At 36.8% G+C, this 25,151-nt stretch overlaps 1 protein-coding gene across 1 annotated transcript in view; it reads left to right on the top strand.

Annotated features, from left to right (window-relative positions):
* POLN (DNA polymerase nu) overlaps window positions 1-25,151 on the top strand; it is an 88,495-nt gene that overhangs the window by 20,142 nt on the left and 43,202 nt on the right. The window contains exons 15-17 of the mRNA XM_036382401.1: window positions 14,820-14,877; window positions 16,357-16,434; window positions 16,857-16,971. Coding sequence (XP_036238294.1) covers window positions 14,820-14,877; window positions 16,357-16,434; window positions 16,857-16,971 — 251 coding nt within the window. The remainder of the gene's footprint in view (window positions 1-14,819; window positions 14,878-16,356; window positions 16,435-16,856; window positions 16,972-25,151) is intronic.

The raw sequence follows: 25,151 nt of genomic DNA on the forward strand, positions 1-25,151 counted from the left end.
TATTTCTTGTCATGAATTCTGGTGTTCACAAAGCACTCCTTGTAAAGCATCAGTGAGCCCTGGAGAGTGGGTATTACAGAGAGGAAAGGAAGCTCTCTTCTTCTGGAATTTGGCTTCAGGCCTCATAGCAGGAAAGGGCTCAGCTGGCAGTGCTGGTGCTCTGGAAGTCTCGCTTATATGGCTGTGACACCTTTGTGCTTCCTCTCTTGTCTATATAGATAGTTAATATATAGATATATATAGATAATAGTTAATATATAGATATCAAATGTATCTCCATGTACATGCCTGAAAGGTGTTTTATTTGACTATATGGACTGCTACAGGCTTGGGTTACTTTTTGTTTTTCTTTTTTTTTTTTTCCTTTCCAAAAGTGGCCTTTCAAGGGCTTACTTGAATGTGTTCTATGATCCCATTTCTCTTGGTGTTTATGATACCCACTGACCACTGGCTGTCGGTCAAAGGCCTTTGTGTTCCCCTCTTGTCACAACCCATGGCTGCATGGATGAGAGTGCAGGACCTGGTGTGGGACAAGATTGGGGCTGCAGAGCTCCAGGGGCTCGAGGCATAGGTGAGAGAACAGCAGAAGAAAAGTAGTGACTGTCCATCTGGGGAAAGTTTCTGTTTGGTTTAACCATGGCCTTTTCTGCCAAAGACCTGCCCTCTGTCCCTGTGGGTGACTGGGGACAGATGCAGAGATGGGACTTGTCTCAATAAAGGCTCGAGGGAATCTGTGAGGCTGTTATCCTTTTAACTTGTGCCCCAAAGTGTTGTCAGTTCCTATCCATGCAGATTTGGGTACTGCTTATCTCTGTGCAGGACCCAACCTTAAGCTTCACAGATACAAATGGGATTAGGAGGTTTCTGCAGGCTTGGAGAAAAGCCATGGTGTTCCACAGCTCTTTGTGGGAGCACAGATTTAACCTTAATTTGTGAGCACTTTGCATGGATGGCTGGTGTGGTTCCTGGCAAGTCCTGCCTGGAACGGTGACTTTGGGTTTCTGACAGAAACCTGTTCTGGGGAGTTCTCACCCTCACCACACTGGTGACTTCCTGAGCTTTCTTTCACCTGTCTTCACAGTTCATGTTTCATTTGGATCTTCCTACCCTCATGGTACATATTTCCACACAATTTGTCATCAAACAATTTATAGGAAGTGCTTATGCTTTTTGCTGAGTAAAAATCAGTGTTTAGGATTCTGAATTAACAACAGAATGGGGAAGTGTTACTGCTGCTCTCATTTCTCATGCACCCAGACGGGAAAAAGTGAGAGGAAGAGATGATCATGAAGGTCACAGTTTGCTGAATTCTCTGGAGTGATGCACAGGCATTTCCAAGTCAGAGCTGAACAAACAGCTGTCTTGAAAAACCGCATACAACACAAAGTGACCTTAGGCCCATCATAGTAAAAAGGACATGAAATCTATTTTTCTTAAAAGTTGTTTTTGTTCAAAATAATGCTGCTAAAGTTAGCATCCAGGGTTGCCTAAGGCTGGCTTTTCCTTCTAAGGAAAAACATTGGCATGGCTTTTTTTGTTTGAAATGTTTATGGAACTTATACCATCTGTTTCTGAATAATTTATTGATATGGAAGATATACTGCAGTGCCCAGTCACTTTGCTAAGTGTTAAAAGATTGGTAAGGTTCTTGCCAGAAATCATAAATATTGGAGATATTTTTACGGTTACTATGATATTATGTCAAATTTTAGCTGAATTTTTTGCTGAGGCAATTTATTTTTAACTGTTTTAAAATGCTTTAATAAGTGATTAAAGCAAAAGATAAGTGTGAATCACATTCTTTGAAAATTCAAATGGAAAAACATCCCATATTCTGCAGTGCTTCTGAGAGATTGGACTCCTAACAAAGATTTCTTTATCTTTCTTTTGTTTTGTAAAGAGGATGGATCTATCTGTCCTCTGTCCTTTAAGCCATTTAATGGAGTCCAAGAGGGATTTACTTGTAGGTTTGAGGGGAAATGACTAGACATTGGATACAGAGCAGAATTTCTTTTTTAGATAAACTCTGTCATCTTCTTTCAGACAGTTCCACATTTGATATATGGATGAGGTATATTTTTGGCTTTATGTGGGTTTTTCTCAATAGATAAGTTTATTCACATGAATTTTTATGACTTTTGTGTTGTAACAACTTAGAGGGGGTTTCTTAGCAGCACTTTACTTCAGTGGCTCTCCATGTGTTCATCTATTTTAGTTTAACTTTACACTTCATTTCTTCTCATTTGGTTTCTTCCTGTACAAAATGTGTGCTGTATAAATCATGTGTTTTTCACAAATAACTGTTAATGTATTTTTGCTAAACAATAACATGTATTATTGCGTTTGATCTTGCAGTCTCCTGTTACTGCATTGTAGATGTCTATTTGCTACTTTTGGAAAACTTGAGTATCTGAAACCTAAAAGTAATTGTAAACCCTACAAATTATTTTCTAATGTATCCATGTGCTAGTTTGTTGGGTTTTTTTTTCTCTGTGATGGATTGCTTATGACTGTTAGGGGAATTTCATTAGGTTTATTATTTGAATGTGTTATTTTCAAATTGTTTTTGTATAAATGTATTAGTCTTGTCTACATTAGGGTGCTTTTTGATTATATTACTCATAGATAACTTTTCTCTTATATATATTTATGTCATTCATAAAAGCTTGTTTATGTTCTCCAAACCCACCTGGAAATATCTCTTTTCAGTCTCTCATGTTTTAAAGCAGAAATAAGTCAAGACACAAGTGGAAAAGCATAAACCCAATTAAGATCAAGCCCCTTTCAGAATGAAAGGAGAGAAATACTAACTTGAGATATAAAGATTGCATAAAATTAGATGTTATAATTTGGTTTAAGATGTAAATTTCAGTGCTAGAATCAGATATTCTGTGTTAAGGTTTCTTTCCTCCAGGCTTCTGCAGCAGAGAGAACTGAAATGCTGCTAATGAGTTTATGCTTCTCTACTTCAGAAGATGTTTGTGTCATTAAATTGAAAAGCACAAAGTGGTGGGCTTCAGGGAGCGTTTCCTTCCTTTTAGTAACAAAAAGTTATGCTGAAGATAAATAAAAAATTTTCACCTTCTTGGAGAAAGTGGGAAGAAAAAGTATTCCTGCCTTTCCTCAGGAAAAATACGTTTATAGCTTGTCCAAGAAGGCAAAGGAATGAAATAATATAACCTATCAGTCAAAGAAACATGTTAGCCTATAATTTGGAAATCAGGAATGTAATTTTGAAAGGGAAACTAATTAGGGCATATTAAATGTTAACATGCTTAAGGAAGGATCATAAAGAACCTGAAATATTGCATATATCTCAATCTCTTCAACAGATATAAGATTTTCTGGCAGTGAATGCACAATAGAGAATTGCATGCTTGTTTATTGGAAAATGAGTGTTGCAAGTAGTGTTTGGAATATGAATAATGAATTTAGCATCTGGTTTTCATTCTAAGGGGAGAGACTCCCTTGAAGTAGAGGCCCCTCTGAGCAATTGCCATCCAAAATGAGTCTGTTCTCTCAATTAACTTAGCAAACCAGTATTTCTGATTAGCCATACTGTATCCGTGTTATTTCCCCTCTGGGCTGTTTTTTGGAGTGAAAAATTTTCTAATTTTCTCTGAGATAAAATGGAAATGTGGTTTTGGCATAGTTTTGGGATTCTGGACAGTGTGGATGGGATGCTGCTTGTTTGTCTCCCTTTTGTAGCACAATCCCAATAGGTTTTCCATTTTGGCATCCCCACATGTGCACTCCCAGCAGGGTGGTCTGACAGAATTGTGCTACCAAAGCTGTTGTGGCAGCTCCAAATTTCAGGCATTTTGTCCAAGGCTTTATTAAGGCTGCAGGCTGATGTGTGCTACTATAAATATTCGTTTTGGAAGTTTGAAGTCTGTGGTTACAATTGGATTCCAGCAGAAACAGGATGTTCTGCAAGGTGTTCCAATAGTGATGTGATTCTGCGCTGTCTTGTTTTATCCCTGCCCCTTTCTTTCTCAGCTTCTAGAAGGTTTGGCAGAAGCTGGTGCAATGTGAGGAATCAGACACCAAGTCTGGGAGCAGGAATATTTTTATTTTTTTTTAACCCTCTCCCCAGAATGAGCCAAGGCCTTGGCTGCTTTTGAAACTGCACTGATAGGAATAAGATTTCTGTAAACTTGCTTTCCAAAACATTTGCTTTCCAAATGCACTGTCCAACTGAGAAGATTATTTACTTAAAATGAAGAAATGATATGGGCTTTAGCTTTTCATTGATCTTGGAGTGTGTTTTCTATTTTTTTTTAAAGTATGTTTATTGGAAAGCACTGGGGATAGAGACATGTCAGACACATTACAGGTTCATATAAAACATATTGTCTAAAACTTCTATAGTGTCATCTAGGCTAATAAAATCAGTTTTTGCTAAGTATTCCCTAATGTGGGCTTTGCTTATAACAAGGGTGGGTTGTCTTAGCAGATATGAGAATGTGTCTGTTCTTTCTTGGGCCTTTGAATTAAAGCAATTTAATGTTGTATTTTCTAGTCAGTACAAACCCCTGTCACTCAGATGAGCTGATGTGCTGTTAGAGAAAGCCAGAGTGTGCTTGCTGATTGTTGTGGTTGATTGGTGTTCTCTGAGCATCTTTTGCATTCAGAGCATATTTTTGTGCCATATTTCTTTTCAGTATGTTTATTCCAATACTCTTGAGTCATATGGTGGTTATTACTGCACTAATAGCACTAAAATAGTATCTCATTTTATGAGTAGAGTTATGATGTTTTTATAGCCACTTTTGTTGTTGCTTTGTTTTGTTTTTTTTTTTTTAAGTGATCTTAATGAAGGCCTCAAGAAACTACATTTACAGTTTTGGAGACAGAAGTTCTCTATTTCCTCTTCCTCACTCATCACAGCTGAAGTTCTATGTACAGTTTAAGTACAGGAAAATTGTACTTAAAAATGAGTGAATGGGCATGTTGACAAGACTTTGGTCCAATGACATTTCCAGGATGAAATTTTACACTACCTTAACATTGCAATAGAAAGTTCTTAGGTATCACTGTGGCAGCTGTAGTGTGGAAAGTCACTGTTGGTCACATTGTAAAACTCATATCTGATGCTCCAGAACATCATTGTCTTGGTTTATTACCCAAATGCAGAAACAAGGTTTGCTCTTTGTTCTCTCAGCATCCTTTTCTATGATATTTGCACATCTTTGGCATTTTTTGTTCTAGTGCTCCTGATTTGTGTAGATTCATTTACCTCATCGTGAGTAGGTGTATCCAATACATGGACAACATTTTATAGCATAATTTGGCTCACTAAAGCTTGTAGCATCATCTGGGCTGTCATTCTTTAAAACAAGCAGTTCAATCCTGTCCTCTTCTCTTCTGTTTGGGATCATCTTTGCATGTATAATTGTTCTGTGTATTATTTAAAGAAAGGTAATGTGCAGCTGGTATAAATCTGCTTCCTTGCAGTAATAGCATAAAAGATACTTGCATTTTGTTTATGCAGGATAAGGTAGTCTGTCATTATTTCTTCTACAAACTAAACATAAGCACAGAAATAAACAGAGCAATTAAATTGGCTGCTCAGAAATGAAAGATTCTATACAACTTGGAAAAATATCAGCCAGAGTATTTTTAGCACATTATGAAATATTGATATGGAGGCTGAACTCTTCCTTCACCATCCTTTAGTTTCTGGCAAAAGAAATTCTCACAGAAGCTTAGATTTGTAGAAATGGGGGAAAAAAATGTTCCTCTAAAATCTTCCTATGCTTGAGAGATGACAGCACTGCATACTTCCACTTGTTTCTTTAAAATTAGAAGCTAATATATTTCAATCCAGTATGTATAAATTAAATTGTCAGCACTGACCATTTACTTCTATTGAGTGGGCATTGCTAAGGTTGTTGATTATGTGCTGATTAATTTTATCCTTTAAATGACCTTTGCCAGTGATCTTTTGGGAGTGCTCCAGGTAAAAGCCAAAGCTGTGATCATGTTTTAGAAATTCGTCTTGGAATAAAGCTACTGCCACTGCCAGGTTATTTTTCTCTATAATATGATTGGAGCACAGAGCTAACGAGAATCAGAATTAAAATCATCCTTGCTAAAAAGCTTGTTTTGATTAATGTAGCTTTTACTACCTTACAGATTCAAAGGTGTTTTAATGTAAAGTCATTATAGTAATATCTATTACTGGAAGTATTCTGTTACATGAGTTAGTCTATGCACTTTGGGGTGTTTCTTGGAATTTTATTAAGTCTGATTCCATGTAATCTGAGAATAGTTGAAGTGCAATATTAGCATGGAGTTCAGCTTGCAAGAAACAATTAGCGTCATTCACTGATGTCTGTAATAGTCATTGTTCTGCTGCTGCTTATCCATTCATATTTCAACTCCTGTCTGGGCACTTCTCTAGTGCCTGAGGCTGGCATGTGCAGCATCCCCTGATGTCCCCACTGGTCACAGTCACTGGGCCTCTGTAAGCTCTCAGGAGTTGCATGGAGCCCATGTCCTGCTGAGGTAATTTTTACTGTCCTCATCCATAAGACATAAGATTGCTGAATCTTCAGCAATGTGCACAAATACATATGTGATCCTTATATTAAATATCTCTGTGTCTATTTGTTCTTAAGTTTTATGTTGGAACTTCTTGAGAATTGATTAAGATTTTAGAAATTCTGCCTGATGTTTTTTTTGGTTTTCATATGAAGCACTCCATTAGAGGGAGTTTTAGACATACACTGTAGGAACTACTCAGAGCTTGGAGACTTATGTTCTGACAGGACATTTAAAATAAAAATCTCAGACACACAAATTATGTCTTGTCTTACAAGCTCTCAAAAGGAGGAAGTGTTACTATATTTCTCTGATGGCTGCATTCCTGTTTGCAAAGACAAAATACAGTCTTAACTCCATCTCAGCATAGATTTCATGTTTGAATAGAGGAAAAGTATTTAAATAGTTTATTTTGCTCTGTAGTGTTCTTCTACTGTACAACTGTCTTCCAATTTGTATCTAGGAAAAAATTAAAATATCTGAGAGGTCTGACAAGAGCAGAAATGAAGAATGATTAAAAAATGGTTTATAGGGGAAGATCAAAGGTTACATAGATTGAAAGAGACTTCTTGTCTTGGATGGACCAGGTTTCACACAGTGATGATTTTCCAAAGCTTTGTCATTGGCATTCCAAAGAAATTCAGGAAAATTATCTCAGTAGCTCTACATTCCTATTATATTCATCTTTCTCTGCTGACAATCATTTTTATTTCTGTGTCATTAATTTTCCATTAAGTGGAAAATTTGCCCATTCTTTATTTCCTCAGCAACCTTTCATAAAGCCTCAGGAAACTTTGTGCAGAGTTTTGGATATGGATGTGCTCTCTCAAGTTGGGAACAACAGTGGAAAAAACCAGTGGTTTGGATAACAGTTGCTGAAGATGGACAGAATAGGACAGAGTTCATCTTGCTGTCACCCCTGTGGCCTTGCTGTCCATTGTTCTTCTGTCCCAGCATGACCATCCTCTGACTCTTGGGAATTTACAGTTAAGGGCCACCTCTGTAAAGTCAGGGACTGTCCTTCCCTCACTGGAAGCAAACAGACATTACTTAGGTTTCCTTAACTCCTTCAACCAGCCTCCTGTTCACAGCCTTTTAAGAGGAATTCCCTGCTAACATATGGTCAGTAAATTCCTCAATATGTGGAACAATCTTGTTTGAGATGCTAAATTTTACCCTTTTCATAAAACAACTGTTCCATCTTTGCTTTTAACAGTAAATGCTCCAACCTGGAAATCTTGTAATTTTTTGTGTGGTTAGAGGCCTGGTATTTGTACCTATGGACAATATTCCCTTGACACTGTTTGCTTTAAAGCTATAATATGCAGCTAATCTAAAACTATACAATATTTACTATCCCCAGCTGCCACTCAAGGAGTTATCTCTAAGCCTTAGCACTGTTTTTTTCCACCAAAACCAAGTCATATCTCCTTGGGGTTCATCCCAGAGTTTGATCTTTCCATATTAATGAATATTACTGTAACAGAGCTAGTATCCTGTGTATAATTTTCTTTCAGGAAAATAAAATTAAATAAGTAATAAAATATAGTCAGTTTGTATATGGGAAACAAGCAGTCTTTTTCTCTTGAAAGATACAAAGAGCTGTGTATATACAAACTTCCTTGCTTGCTGTGCAAAGGTGAAAATTTGTTACAGAACACAGATTTTAATCAAATCAGTGAGTAATTTATTTTTTTTTATTTTAAAAATAACTCATCAAAACCTTTTTCATGTGCTGCTAAATCTTTATTACCTGAGATCATTGTCAGGTGTAAATTTCAAGGAATATGGCAGAAAGATAATGAGTTGTAGGAAATCAAACACTATTCTTAGAGCCTACTCTCTGCAGTAAGAAGTCACGAATTTTGGTTGCCCTTTTTCCCTTCCTTATGATCACATCTTTCAAAGCTGATTAAGCTTGTGGGAAGGGGATGAATAACTTCTAAGTTTCCCACTTGTCTGATGTCTAAAAAATCTTGATAATTCTTTGCTGCTGGTAAGGCAAGAGGGTAGTGCCTTACCTTCAATTGATTATTCTCTGCTGAAAAGTGTAAACTAGTACCAAAAATGAAGGAATCCTTTTCCAGAAGTCTGTGTGATTCTGTGGTTTTTGACAAGGAAAATAGATGTCCTTAATTTTCCCCAAACCACTAGATGGCGATTACAGACAAGCCAAAGTTTGCTAAGGAATTGCTGTACCCATCCATACCAGGCTGGCATTGCTATGGTGACTTTGTTCATTTTCCTATTTTCTGTGTTTATTGAGATCCATGGCATATTTTAAAAATTAGATCTTCAGACTGTCTTGAAATTGTGTTTCATATAGAAGTCATAAAAATAGCTGTTTATTCCTTTAGAACTATTAATTAATGCTAGTGTGGGCAATAATTAAATGTGGCAATTTTCCAAAAGGTTTTTTTAAATTATTTTTGCTGTGTAATTTCTCATGAGTGAGTTGCCTCCAGCTTTGGAGGTGCCAGATAAATTGAGTGAGTTTGATGTTGTGAGTGGCCTCAGGACTCAGTCTTTTCATTCTGCATTGCAAAGATGCTCTTCTAGGCAGGGTGCAGTTTTCCTTGCTAGTTCTCCAATACCTCTGGCCTTTAACAATGGAGCAAGTGAAGTGTTGATGGTCAAGGAAGCAGTTCACTGAACCTATGCTCAAATTTCTTCTCAAACTGATTAAATGAGATGTGAAAGCACAATTTATCACCAGGTGTGGTCCCATTTAGAACAATGAAAGACAATTGAAAAAGAAGGAAAAGGAGTGAGAGAATATTGAAGAAGCAAATAAACCAGAGGGAAGAGTAAAGAATAACAAGAATTTAAAAAAAAAAGGCAATTGGAAAAAAAAAAAAAGAAGCAGATAAAAATGTGTAATGTAAAGCTCAAAGGAGTTGTCATCCAACTATCTATTAGCATTGTAATGAAGTCTGGTCTTACAGACCAAAGTCTTGCTTCTGCTCTAAAAGTATTACAGTGCTAGTCATCAAACAGATGCTGTGGATTTAAAAGCTTACTTTGTGTTTCATTGTGTAGAGCTGAGTTGGTGTTCAAAGAGAATAGTTGTGGCCTAATTATTCTAACAAACTTTCTGGAGAAGAAGTTGCTAATAGAAATCACAGGAACTTTTGACTTGTAATGCTTCAGTTTTTGCTGGAGTGCTATATTTCATGAGAAAAACTAGAATTTTGCTGTTCTGAACTTTTTTCAAATGGAAAAGAAAATCTGTGTATTTCTCAAGTATGAGGAAATAATTGGTTTCCTGAAGCAACATCTATTAGAGCTATTAAATCTTAAAAGATCACAGTCCCAGTAAATGTTATTGTTTACAAGAAATGCAACTAGCTTTTGCTCTTTGTTGGCACTGGTAGCCACTGTAAAACAATAATTAATTCCTTTATTTTGCTCTGGTGTTTGGCACTGTGCCTCACTAACAGCAGGTGGATTGGTCACCACATCAAAGGATATGTACATAACTTTACCTGTCCAACTCCTTCCTTCTATCTGTTTGGTCTAACTCCTTGGCTATTTTTTAACTTCCCTTGTGACACATCCCTTCTGTATACATTTATAAATGGGTATTCTTATCTTAGTAGGAAGTTTTGTCTCTGTTCTTATTTTTAAGTAAGCTCTTAGAACAGTGAGGGAATTAGAATCAAATGCCCACAGAATAGTCAGCAGCCACCTCTGTGCATGCCCATTTATTTCAGTAACTACCTGTTACATTGCTTTGTTCCCTTCCCTGCAGATTGTAGGGCTCCAGAATGACATATTCCATAAAGCTTTAGAAATGCAGATCTGGGTAATTATAGATTAGTGAGCCATTTTCCAGTAAAAAGAAAAAAAGCTTATAACTATTGATGCCTTTGTATACAGACATGGATGTGTATTCTGAGAGTCACTAGGGTTGACTGAGGTTACTTGTTCAAAATAACAATTTATGCTATTAATAATGTAAATGGGGAGGAGGAGAGATGTAGGGGTTAGCTGAATCCCTATAAAAAACTGAAAGGGGAATCAGAGTATAGGAAATACAAACAACAACCCTACTTGATGTAGAGTAAGAATTAAAATGCACCACCAGCCTCTGTGATTAGGTGAAATCTAACTTCACTGACTTCAAAGGTAATTTATCTAATATATGTCTGTATACTGTAGTCCTTGGAAGGAACTGAAATAATATACTGGTTTTAATCTAGGAAGGAATGAAAATATCAGTGGCAAATGAAGATACAGAATTTTGGATACCAGAAATAGAAAGCTCAGCAGAGTTGAACTGACTGAGAAGAAACTCATAAAACTGGGGAACTGCTTGTTTGATTTTGATTAGGGATTGTTTCATTGGTAATTCTACTCTCCTTGCATATAGTAACTTTCCTTATGGATTAGAGCATTGCTTATTGAGGCTTGAAGCTGTGTTTGTCAGGCTTCAGCCAAAATCCTTCAGTTCTGAGCCTCCTTGCCAGGACTGCTGGAGATTGTCTATTGAGGATTTGAATATCTCCAAGGGTAGAGCTTTCAGAACTTCTCTGGGCAGCCTGTTCCAGTGTTTGACCACTGACACAGCAGAAAAGTTTTTCCTACATTCAAGTGGAATTTCCTGTAATGGTTTCTGATTGTCACCTCTTGTCCTGTCATTGGGCATCAGTGAGAAGAACCTGGCTTCATCCTCTTTACATGCTCCCATCAGGCACCCCAAGGAGAGGACAAGGATCAGTCTCTTGGCCTGCTGGTGATGCTCCTCCTGATGCAGCCCAGGGTGCTGTTGGCCTTCCTGAGTACAAAGCTCATTGCTGGCTCACGTTCAGCTTGTTCTTCACCATGATCCACAGGTTATGTTCTGCAGAGCTGCTTTCCAGACTGAGAACCCTGTGGGACCCCGACAGCCTGTGTCTCCAGCTGCCTGAGGTCCCTCTGAATCACTCATCTGCCATGTCAAGCACTGCTCAGGGTTTTGGATTGCCTGCCATCTTGCTGAGGTTGCATCGCTCCTGTGATCCAGGTCACAGATGGGGCTGCTGGGCCTTATTTGCCCCTGGGCTGCTCCAGCAGTGACTGATCTCGAGCTGTGTGACTGCACCTTTGTGCCACTCACCAAAGCCCTTTGGAGCTGCAGTTCAGCTGAGTTTCAGTCCACCTCACTGTCCACTATCTAACTTGTACTTCAGCAGCTTCTCTGAGGCTTTTATGAGTGAGTGTTTTGAAAGCCTTGCTGGAGTCAAGATAAACAACATCTGCTGCTCTCCCTGCATCCACAGAGCTGCTTTCTGCATTGCACAAGGTGTCACTGCTTAAACATGATTTCCCCATTCTAAATCCATGGTGACTACCCCAGATCATCTACTTGACTTTAATATGTTTGCAGATGTTTTCTAGGTTCATTTGTGCCATCATCTTCCTGGGAACTGAGGAGAAGCTCATTGGCCTGTAGTTTTCTGCATCTTCCTTCTTATCCTTGTGGAAGATAATAGTGACAGCTGCTTTCTTCAGAAATCTCCTCTGATCATCACAGCCTTTCAGACCTATTGAATCTGGGATTTGGGCTTCATCTATCCTTCTGTCAGTTGAAAGCTAATTTTGGATTAGAGTGTTGTTTTTATATGTTTTTAATTTTTTTAAAAATAATGCTAGGACTTTCTTGTTAATTATCTACTAGAATAGCTTAATCTTTTTTTTTAACCCCTACACAGAAACAGTAAAGAGAGGTATTATAATAGTTAACTTTCACAACCATCTTTTCCCCCACACCTTTTCAAGCATTCCTTCTTGTCTGTTGAAACATGATTTTTCAGAGAGGGCAATTTTGTTTCTTTGTATGTTCTAACAAGATGTGGATACCCTTTTTTAACAATAGGGCATAACATTCACATCTCAGATTGGATGATCTGTGAAGTTTTTGCAGAAAGACTTGAAATGTACACATAAAAACAAAACTACAGGTTATATTATGTAGCCCGAAGTGGTTGTGATCATGTGCCCAAACCACATTAATTTTCCACTTTTGATACAGTAAAAGAGTCACCTGACTCAAGCAGAGGAAATCTTGATATTTAGAAGACTCTTGTGAGATTGTCTCCTTATTTCTCTATTCCTTTAAATGTCTGGAGTAAATTAATTTAATAAAATTTGATCTAAATATCAGAATACCTCACGTTCAGGGGAACCTTAGGAACAACTTGTCAGTATTTGTCTTATACAGATAGGTTGAACTATCCACCTGGAGATTCCTGTCCTGGCTGTAGATTCTACCCTCAACAGCCAGTAGAGGTAGAATCCTTGGCTGTAGAGGGATTTTACATAGCCTGTTTAAACCAGCAACTTGCCTAAAATTAATTAGTCTAAAATTAGACGAGAGGGATGTGCTAAACTATTCCAATAGCTTAAAGATGAACATTACAACTCTCATGTTTCTTGAGTTACCTCTTTTCCAAAGATCTAGTCAAATTATGAGGTGTTAACTAATTTACAAGTGAAAAGACATTTTGCACTTGTAATTACTTACTGGTGTTTTCCAGAATTATTAATGACACTTTTAAAACTGAGTTTAAGGTAGACTTTGTTCATATGCCCTCAATGTAAATAAGATAGCAATGTAGTGATTGATTTTTACAATGTTGATAGATTTTGAAATCCTTTTTTTTTTTTAAATTCACTTTGTTCAGGATTTTGAAGCTAATGAGACAAGGAAAAATATCAGTGAGAGTAACTAGAAACAATTTTAACCTGTGCTGGAAATTACCTGATTAAGTACATGTCACAATACCAGTGTAGAGTCAAATGAAAACCCCCTCTCCATCCTCTGTTAGAATGGTTCTATAAATCAGAGTTAAAATATATTTTAATGTGTGTAAAATTAGGCTCCCACATTCATTCATGTCCAGGTACATAGTAAAGGACTAAATTTTCTCAGTTTCTGAGGATCTACTAAATTCCATGGCCACTTGGACTGCATATTATTCATAGGAATGAGCACTGCTTCTCCCCAGCTTCTCATTACTGGAAATCAATAGCTGCCAATGGGAGTGTTAGTTTTGTGTACAGATTAAATAACTGCTTGCTTCAAAAAATGATTTTAAAATATGCATTACCATAAGCATTGACACAACTGTATTTTTAAATGTTTCTAGATAATAAAAAATTCCAGTTGGCAAGTGTTTCTTCTGAGTATTGATGGACTGAGAGCAGTGTTGCTAGTTTTTACCCATGCTGTGAAAATATTCTGTATTTTGTGTGGTATTTTCCTCTCTCTCTCTGTAGGGTGCTGTGGCAGGTGTTCAACTTGAATACATTTAATTGTACATCTTTAAGGGTGCTACTAATTCTAGGAATGGCACTGTTGTGGTTTGGGGGTTTTGTTCTTTTGCTTCTGCTTTAGATTTCAATAGCTTTTGCTGTCTGATTACATCCCTCTTAAGTTTAAAATAACAATTTTGAGTTGAAAATTGCATAGAAAATGATCATTCTGATTTGGAAATTATATAGCACTATTCCCACTCTCTGAACTTTCAGTGTTACATAATATTAATATGTTCCTCTAATTCCTGAACCACTTGCAAATTAATTACATGGAATGACAAAATCAGAGCTTGATACACATTCTCTTGCCATGTGTTGCTTTTCTAGATAAAGAGGCATAATGACACAAAATAACAGCAAGGAGTTGTTGTGTGCATCTTTGATGCTTTACTGGAGGTGTATGAACCCAGATCATGAAAAAAAATCTGCTGCTGATCCTAGACCTGCATGTTGGTTGATAAAATTAGCTCTAGTTTTTAACCTGTACTGATGTGATGTAGACAATAAATGGCTCCTTATTTATCATGCATTTAAAAAAAGTAGAAATAGATACCAGAAAAAATCTTAGAGGCTGAAGAATATTCAGCTCCTTTAGCCTGCAGGCAAGATTCACATGTGTTCTTTTCTCAGAAGTAATGCAATATAACTAAAAGACACAGGTTAAAACAAGAAGAAAATTCTTTTTTATTGGACTGCTAATTATCTTCTATGGTGCATCCAGAGATTAGGCTTTGAAATGGCCACAAGTGAGTAATTGTTCTTAGAACCTTCCAATTTTCATGGAAGAGTAAATGTTCAAAAGTGTATACAGATGCAGAGTGTGAAGATTCCTTGGAAGGCAAAGTGGTTAATCTTTCTTATTATATGGGGAAAAGTTGTTGGCACTAGTATCACTAATGCTGGTAATAAACTGTTCCTAAACATATTTTAATGAATTTTTACTTACTAAGCATTTTTATTCTTCCTGTTTGTAGAACATTCAGGGTATCTCTAAACATCCAGTTACAATTGCAAAGAAACAGTACATAAAAGGTAAACTGTATTTTTATTAAGGTGAAAAGACAGTTTTATCTAATTATTTTACTGTGTGGTATTACATTTTGAAGCAAGCTGAGAGGTCCAGCATTAAATATCAGATGATCAATTACATTAACATTTAAACCAATTACTTTTTCTGGTTGTTCCTGAAAAAAAAATATTTGGTGTTTTAGCCCTGATTTAAATAGTTACAAGCTTTTAGATTTATTTTGTTTCCCTCACTTTTTCCAAATGAAATGATACATCTTAAATATCCTAGGGATGATTTTGTGTGTTTAGCTCATAAGGCTTTGCCTGAGTCAATGTTTAAGCTGGGCCATTTTAATCATACTCACAACTAAACACCAGTAGTTAGTCAGATGTGTTGTTTTTGATAACAGATGTGTTAAGGCAGATGATTTAAGGCAGATGGTTCAGAGAGAATCAAAGTGAAGTCTAGAAAAGCATGAGCCAAGCGATAAAGAGAGAAGCCCACAGGAGCAGACTCAAATATGAGAAAGGTTTTGGAACACACATTCTCCTCCTGGAATGCCTGCAGCCACAGCTGGCCAGTGCTGCTCAATGTTTCTCTGCTAAGGGCAAGCTTTGCCTTTTCACAGCTATTCACTCCCTGTGTTGGAAATAATACAGGTCATTAAACAGGAGGCTAGGGAAGATAATGTAAAATTTTGACAGCAGTTTTATTTTATCTACATGAGTCATTTTTATAAGTATTTTTTAAAAGTTGCTATTAAAAATTGTGTCAGCAGGGGCAGCATCAACCTGAGGTGCTGGACATAACTGTAGCATATGAAACTTTCTGGAGACTTTGTTAATCATCTTATATGCTTCTCAAAAATGAATTTCTAAGTTTTTCCTGTATCAAGACACGTTTTTTCTATTTTCTTCACTTTTATGCTGACCAGATTCTGTCACATTTCAAACCACTATCCCTCCCTACACTATGTCAAGTGATATTCCCTGGATGCACTCAGTTTCTAGTACCTTGTGTTAGTGTTTGATCATATTATTGGGGATTTCTGTCATTACAGTTTGGATGCCTATGACAGCTGTATGTTCTCAATATTATATTCCCCTACCATCTCAGAATTTGGTTATTATCACATTGCTGCAGCATGTTCAAAGATACAAAAATACATATTTTTACTTATTTTTCTAGATCATTCTTTATGAGTGTATCCTTTATTAAGTGATCTGTGAATAATTTTAGTTATTGTATATATTTGATAGCTCGTGTTTAGGAAAGGTTTTGATTTGAGAAAGGAAGTAAGCAGTGCTGCAAAGAATGGTGGAGGTAAAGTTGTACATGACTGATACAGTGAAATAATTGTGGTGCTGGCAGTTGGTGCTCTGCTAGTTTGCTTACACTGCCATTTCTCTGGTGTCAGCTGTGTATTTGGTATAAAACCTACGGTTTGCAGCACAATACTTTTGAACTGCAGTTTGGGATTTAAATGTGTATCTCCTCTCTAGGAAAAGAAGAGGACATAATAACTATTTCCCCAAGAACTCTGTTTGTTTCAAAAAAAGGATGTACATTTTTAGCAGCAGGTAAGAGAGAGTGAATTATTATTCTCATACATATTAATAGTCACAGTTCTCTCATGTCTTTTTCCCCTCTCCTTTGGATGACATATTTTACAAGGCTGTCAAATCCCTGAGTAACAATTAATTTTGTTATGTGATGTGTGTTCCTTATTATGTTTTGGAAGCGGATGATGTTTTAGCCTTGTGAGTAGAAACAGCTAATAAGATTAATTGACACATGAAGATAATGAAGGATTGAGACACTTTGTGATCCATAGCTGGAATATAGCATCTTCAGGATGAGCTTCTTACAGGCATTTGCCTTTTTTGAGAATGAAGAAATGATTGACTACTCCAGGCTTACATTTTAATTTGCGATAGACTGGTTAAAATGCAGGTATGTTTTTATTTTAGAGCAATAGATACATTTTAACACTGTTTTCTAGACTTTTCCCATATTGAGTTAAGGATCCTTGCTGACTTATCATCTGAACCAGAACTTCTGAAACTGTTCCAAGAACCTGAAATCACTGATATCTTTACTACACTGGCTTCTCAGTGGTAAGATTAAATGTTGCATATTTTAATAGTAATTAGACAAAATATTAAGAATAACCTAAGCTATTGTATTACTGCATAATGATAACAAAAGACAGTATTTTGTTACAGTATCTATTGTTCATACTATTTTAACACTATGAATTCCCTTCTGTCTTTTTGAGCCTTCTGTTCTCTACATATCAAAATGCTGCAATCCGACTGGCCAGTATGAGCCTTGTGGCTAAAGCTGATGCAATGAAATATTGTGAAGAGTGGTTGCTGATAACTTCCTCCTTTTATCATTTTTAACCAATTCTTTTAAAAAATCCAGAGCAGCACTTAGAGAGGTTATCCATCTGAAAAAACAGAACCGCTTTTCTCAGTAGATGTACAAGCATTTTTGAAATTTATTTAGATATCCAATAGAAGTATTGGAATCAAATTATATGTACTTAAGAAACAGAGACTAAAGCTCATGGGATTTCTTTTGAACTAATAGGGTTTAGTGCTTCCATAATCTGGAATGATTTGGAAAAAGTGCTACACCAATCGTTCAAAAAAAGGTAGATTAAAAAATCTCCATATCTATATAATTGTTTACTGATCTCTTCAGTATGCCAATTAAAATATTAACTATCAAAAAAGATAGAATATTCGTCACTTAGCTGTTGAAGGTATTTTATATTGTTGTTTATATCATGGTGATGCCTAAAATCCTCACTTGAGACTACTACTCCATTGCACTCAAAAGTGCATGAGCATTCAATAAGTGCCAGGATAGATGTCAAGAAACTTTTGGTTTCAACAGATAGGTCAGAAAAAGATTGAGTAAAATGCTGTAACATAAAGCTGTTTGAACAAAATGAAGTTCAGGTAAATAGTTTGCAATTTACTTATTTTCTTTGTCTCCCCCTCTCTTTTATCTTTTCATCTCCATTTTAGTTGGATGATTGTTAGCTGAAAATGCAAGCAAAAATACCTATGATTGATTGAGCTCAGTTCTCATCCTACAGTTTCTAAATTTTTGCAGGCATAGTCTTCCCAAATATGGTATTTCCTACACACTTCCGTAGTTCACAGAATCTTAGAATCCTAGAATGCTTTGGGTTGGAAGGGACCTTAAAGACCACCAGTTTCCAGTTCCCCTTCCACAGGCAGGGACACCTTCCTCTGTCCCAGGTTGCTCCAAGCCCCATTCAAAGTGGCCTTGAATGCACCCAGGGCTGGGGCATATTTGTTAATATGCTCTGAATTTGTACAAAGAAACAAAATGGAGCTCATATTTTATTTATTCTGCTGCCAACAACTGAATCAGTGCTTGAGACACGTGCATTCTGGGAGAACAAAACTCCAGACCACAAACATTCCATCAAATATATCTATGGAAAGATCACCTTTCTTTTAAAGTTTCTTAGAAGCTTCTCTTGATACTGTAATCAATTCTTAGCTCTAACACGGTATTGCTGGAACCTCATGATGGAGGTAAATCCTTATTTTAGTTTGATGATTTATTGGAAATGTATGCATGAAGATGAGTCAAATTTTGTCTCAGCTCTGGGCACAGCTCCAGAATACCATTCTATTCAGCAATCTCACGGCTCTTGGCAGCCGTCAACCTCTTGCAGTTGCTACACAGTAACTTTAAATTTAATGAAGAATTACAGGCAAATATTTTTATCAGACAGAATTGTCATGGTGTGCCTACAAAATCATTACATAATGATTCTGCTGACTCTACTCTCAAGCTTCAGTAAAGCTAATGCTTGGAAGAAACTTCCTATTGAATCTGTTAGATGACTTATGAATCACAGAAACACGAAGGGCGTGTTTAATCTCATCTAACCTTGGACATCTGTCACATACTTGGAGAGATTCATTTGGCAGACTGCTGATATGCCCTATGTAATAAGATCAGTTGCACAATAAAAGTGTTGAGTTCTCACCATTGAGAACAAAGTAGGTCTGGGTGGCCATGGCCAGCTTAAATGTGGGCATCTGTATTTGTTCTGACAAATTGAATTCCTCCTGTTGGGTCAGTTCCTGCTGAACTCAGCTTGGATTTTTGAATGTTGTCCTTAATTTCTTTGGCACCAAAGAGAAGATATAAAATTACAGGCTTCACAAATGCTTTCTCATTGCAGATATCTATTCATCTTTCATAGTCTGCTATTGATAAATAAAATCTTTAGGGCCAAAAATTAGTCAATTGACTTTATTGTAGTTGATTCTACTGACTGGTATTAGAATCAGTTATGAGAAGAACAAAATAAACAACAAATCTTTTATCTCTTCTTGGTCATCTGGTTTTCTCTGGGTCTTAATCCTTTAAAATCTGTGCAACTGATACACCAATGGCCATAGCAAAAGTTTCATTCTGTTTGAAGGAATTGCATGTTGTTACTATTTGTAAGTCTTTCCTGACATATTTTGTACAATTGGAAAAACCTTTACAAAAGAATGTTTTTTCTCTACCAGATCTATAAAGAATGGATTGGTTTCTGGAGCTCCCTCTCCAAGGACAAAAAATTAGGTTAGTGTTAGTATCTAGTAGCATATCAGCCTCTGAATGCATGTCAGGTAGTATCTTTTAGCAGGTTTTCTGTATCTAAAAATCCTTAGTCTGATAAATATTAAATCATAAATAGAGAAGAATACATTATTGGATAGAAATCTGAGCCACACTCCAGAGTCCAGCCAAGTTTTGTATCAGTTTATTCACTTATTTTTTCTAAACTTCATAGCTTCTTCACTGAAACATGACTCTGGTCCTTAGCTGCCTTTCAGCTGCCTTCAAATGAAATCCAACCTTTTAAAAAACTTTCACAGGCTTTTTATAGCATTTGGCAGGAAATACACATGGGTGGGCAGTTTCTGCAAAGAGGTGAACTCTATGAGTTCCTGATTAAATTAAGATCTCTTATGTATAAAGGCTTTCCTTTCACAATTTGCTTTGGTATTCTGTGCTGTGACTCAGCCTGTCACTGGTGCCTTAGAGATGCATTTCTCTTGGAACCCTGTTGGATCCATGTTTCTGCTGAGCATCATTCATACGGAATCTTTACCCTGGTCAGCAGAGCAGGTAGAGGTGTGTGTGTGTCAGCCCAGGCTGTGTCTGTACATGGTAGTAAAGGGCTGAGTGCCAAGCTAAAATTCACTCATGTGCAACACACTACCCAAACCAACCCCAGTGAGAGGCAAGGCTCCTGCCAGGCTGGGCTGGGATCTTGTGCTGCTCTGGTGAGCTTGCAGAGACAGCTCATTTCAGGAGTAACTCAGCTCCAGCATTCTGTGCCTCCCTGCTCTGGGCTCAGCTGTTTGCTGGAGACACTGCTTGCTGTAGAGTGCTTTTGAAGTGTTGTGTATTCCCTTCGGCAGAACTGTCTTGAAGTGGCTATTCAGCTAAAACTGTCAGAAGCTGCAGTTAACTTCCACAGAACCACAGAATGGTTTGTGTTGGATGAGGCCTTTAAAGATTATCTAGTCCATCCCCTTGCTATGGGCAGGGACATCTTCCACTAGACCAGCTTGCTCATCTCTGCCTTGTACAGCCAATATATTTTCTGGTCATCTAACGTAGTTACCCCAGCTAAAACTAAGGTGATAGAGATTTTGATGCTCACTTGTATATGCTTAGTGCTCTTCCCCCTGTTTTCTGTGATGATGATTGTAAGGCATTACCAAATTATTTTACAGTGAGTCCTCTGTTATGTCCTACAAAGAAAAAGCCTTAAAGACAGGTCAACACCTGCTATTACAACAACACCAAGAGTGCATTACGTTAATGACACACTGAACACTTGGCAAAGTTTCAAGGCTTGCCTAAACTTTTAAAAATTCATGATATAATGGATTCTAGCTACCTGCAAGTTCACCTTGCGTTATGTTGCCTTGATGCCTTATGACAGTCATAATTCTTTTCCATCCAAATCATCATCCCAATGCTGAAGGTGATGAGAGCTGTCCTGGCAGCTGTCTGACCAGCCAAGAGACCTAACTACCATTAGACATCCTGATGACAACAAGCCTCAGTGTGAACTTTCTCTCGCTTCTTTAGCTTTTACAAAATAAATGAAAAATAAATAATTGTATTTAAAATGCTGTTGATGTGCATATCTTAAAACCACTTTCAAAAATAGATGCTGAAAAATAAATTTAGTCTTTTAGCTAATCTGCACTTTGCAAAATTTAGTAATTCCTGGTGTAATGATTAGCTGTCTCTTTCAAACTGTTCTTTTGTCACCCTTCTCAGTAGGATGTTGTTCCTCCATCACAGTATATACTCATATTGGCAACATTGAGTCAAAAACCAGAAGTATCTTGATTTAGCTAAGCACTTAAACACATCATAGTATGATGTATTTCATATAGGTGTTTCATCCTATCTGACTTCTGCCTACTTTACTGCTTGAGTGCTTTTTTAAGTTAGGATAGTACTGCTTCAGAGTTGCTATGATTGGAGCATTCATTCATACTTAAAATATTTGGGTAAGTCCTTTCTTTGTTTCTTTAGAATTTGTCTCTGACAACTGGAGATCCCTAGTAGTGACAAGCTCAGCTGCATCCAGCAGAGCACAGTACTGCCCTCTATTAGGGGTCCTGAGGGCAGCCTGGCCATACAAATGCAACTCTGTTATTTATGGCTCTGAACAAGCTTAGTCATTTTAAGCTTGAAGATGTTGTCACTGTGATCCATTATTTGCTGCAGATATTCCTAATATCTGGAAAGTATATTTATGCTCTATGTTTTATGTTCTCAAGCCTGAAATAGAACACTGATGTGTCTGTCATAAAGGGCCTAGCAGATTTATGAGACCATTTTGCCCTTTCTAAACTATAACTATGAACTAAGATGGTAAAACATGTAGACTTTATATTCTCATAAACCAAGAGGTTCAGAGGAAAAGACCCTGTAAGAAGATTTGTTGCAAATGGATTGAAGTGAAAGTCCAATACTCCCATATCCAGAAATTTAGGAAAGGGAATACCCAGGTGAATTATAGTCTCTAGGGATAATACTAGCATATGAAACAAAGAACATTCTCTTGACCACATTACTTCTCTGAGATTTAATAATATTTCTAGATTGTTTTTATTGATTTACTGCTATCTTCTCATGGTAAATATACATTTTCTTTAGATGATATTTGCTATTTGAGAAGAGGAGAAATTAACAAAGATATTTAGTAAGTTGTTTACAGTATGATCTACTTGCAAGCATGAATTTATTACTGCTATAAATGGTGAGTGTTTAATTGTGTGAGAGTAGAAAGATAATTGTCCCTGTGCACAAACTTTCCCATGCCGTGATAAATTACCTGGGTATTTTCTGTGCTATAGATTTTCTGTAGATCCAGTGTAATGATACCCAAGTTGGTCTATGCCTCAGAAAAATGCCTTTAATAGATAACATTGTTAAACAGTTGTACTCTAACTCTTTTTCAGTATGGAAATCAGAGAACACACAAAAAGTTTGCCTGTTTGCAGCGAGTTTTCCTTAAATTCTAAAAGTTAAAAGAATAGGGGAGTAGAAAAATTTAAATAATCTCTATATAGTAATACTTACACGTTACTATATAGTAGAGGAGTAGGTCTAATACTGTTCAGTATACAGATGTGTTGTGTATTAAAAGCTATAATAATCTGATACCTGCTGCCATTCCAGTATGAAAATGGGCATCCTCTTTAAAGTATCAAAGTCTAGCTCTGAACTGTAATTTAACCTATGCACATTAACTACTGATAGTGAATTAAAGTAACAAGGTAGTTAGTGCATACTCTTTAAGGGTGATATTTGCTCTGATTGTACCAATGAAAGGATGGTTTGTGGCAGTTGTGTGCAAAGCTTACACTCATGGCAGTGTTTGAAAGAAGGCTGGAGAATTTGATAGTGGTCTAGTTGCTCCTGTTTCACATTGAGATCTGAGTTTTGTAAGATCCAAACCACAAAATACTCCCTTCTCTCTCATCTGTCATCTGCTCCCTCATAATCATGCTATTAGTGCTTTCTTTTGTGTGGTGATGGAGAGCAGCATGAATACCTGTGCTTCTTCCAGGTATTGAATTTACCTTCTAGTAAGTACTGGACATAATAATTGTTCACCTGAGTCTGTGTGGCTTTCAGAGAGTTTAAAAAATTGGCTCCAGAGAAGAGGATATATCTCATTATGTCTTTGTAGCCATAGCAGTTTATATCTAAAATAAAGAAGTGTGTAATTATCCTGTAAATATTCCAAGGGATTTATAAATTCTTTACCACCAATCATTTTGAAAAACATTTATTTCCATTTTTATAGTGTAAGCTTGGTTGGCTGATGCTTTTAAGACATGGAAAGGTCTTTAGCTTATACTATCCATGCCACAATGAGAGGAACTTGAACATTTCAAATAAGCTTGGGAACTGTTTATGAAATGTTCTGAGCATGAAAGTCCATCTCTCCTCAGCTGGTATTTCTGTGGTATCATGGTGATATCTGTTCTGAACTGTTTTGTTAGAGACTGACATGCTGGTTTTGGAAATTACTTAAGAAAAAGCCTAGAGAGAAACAAAGCACAGAATTACTTGAAATTAGCATATTGAAAGAAGAAAAGGCTTTTTGTTTTGTTTTTGGGTGATTTTTTTTAATAAGTTCAGCCATACTTGTATAGAAAGACAACAGTGTAGGAAGATTTGGTTTGTTCACAGAATGTCTTCCTGCAGGAAGTGTGGAATTTTATTTCTTTACCACCTGCAAAACAGAGGGCTCACAGAGCTGATTATATCCAGTGATGGCCAGGTGAGCCAAACTGTTGCATACTGGCAGTTGGTCTGGTAGGAATTGGGACAAAATAAGGACTCTTGTTTTTCCAGCCTCTTGGCAATTCAGGATACTTCCTGACAATAGCTCTATATCTGCTGATGCCCTGCTGAGTTCTGAAGAACACAGGAAATAGGCAGAGGTATTTTGAATATTCCTGAAATTAATCAAAATAAGTCCCCATGGGCTGAATCGTACAAAAAGATAACTGGGTCTGTTTGGAAAAGATAAGGTCAGGTATGCACAAAGGCTTGGTGGTAGGCTGACTAAATATATACACACCTGCCCATATCCATTTCATATGACTTTGTTTCAAATACCTTCTTTGTATTAAATAGATTAAAGATTAATCCTCCACAAAATAGTATTTTTTCAGGTTAAGTCATATAACTGTATGGTATAGCAGATATGGAATTCAGTTGGGCTGCCTACTCAAATAGCAAGAGGAAAGACCAGTTAATCAGGGATAAGTTAAATAGATTTCTGGGAAGTGAACACCACATCTGCAGCTGAATGGTTTTTAAACAGATAGGAGTATTTGTCCTTCTATATTAATTTTATGAAAACATTATCAACAAGCTTGAACAGAGTCATTATTAATCAAGAGATGTCACCTGTGTGTTTGTTAGGTGATTAAGGAATAATTAAATAATCATGCTTATCCAGGTGGATTTCTACTAAGGAAACAGGAAGAGCTTTAGCTTTCCTCCTGTCCCCATTAGCAGACATAGAGTTACAAGCTGCAGCCACAGGGTTACACAGCTCCCTATACCCCAAGCAGAGCTCTTTAGTTTTGTTCTTTGTCTAAATAATGAGCTATACCAGTTTAGGGTTCTTAGAGCCCCATATTTGTCTAAAGATTTTTTAGATAATCCAGGCTATTTCATACAATTGCTATTTCATACACTTCTAATCTAGGACATGAGGTCTCTTGGATTCATTCATTTCTTCCCTTTTTATGAACTTAATGTCAAGTCTGAAATGAATTTGAGTTAATTCATTCCACTTTATCCATTGCAAAATGGCAAAATCTTTGGTTTTGGAGTTGCAATGAAGAAGAGACATTCCATGCCACTGAGTACATATAAAATGGTGGAACTTTTGCAGTATTAAGACAAATTACAATCATGTCTACTCTTTACTGGGGAGTATTTAGGGTACTTCTAGAATCCTTTAAAGAGAGTGGAGAAAAGTTTTCCTGTGTGTTACATGGCAGCCCCCTTAAATAAGTGTAACTGAGCATCTCTGCTGAAGTCTCCCTTTAGAAGTGTGTGACTGTTGTGATCCTTCAGCTCTGAAGTTTGGTTCTGTAACTCAGCCTGTATTGATTCACTGTAAATCAGGAGGTGCTAAGCTCAGTGCTGCCTTCTAGGACACTCACTAAGGTTTAATATAACATTTCTTTCA

This window comes from Molothrus ater, chromosome 4 (assembly GCF_012460135.2).
Source record: "Molothrus ater isolate BHLD 08-10-18 breed brown headed cowbird chromosome 4, BPBGC_Mater_1.1, whole genome shotgun sequence".
Lineage (NCBI taxonomy): Eukaryota > Metazoa > Chordata > Aves > Passeriformes > Icteridae > Molothrus > Molothrus ater.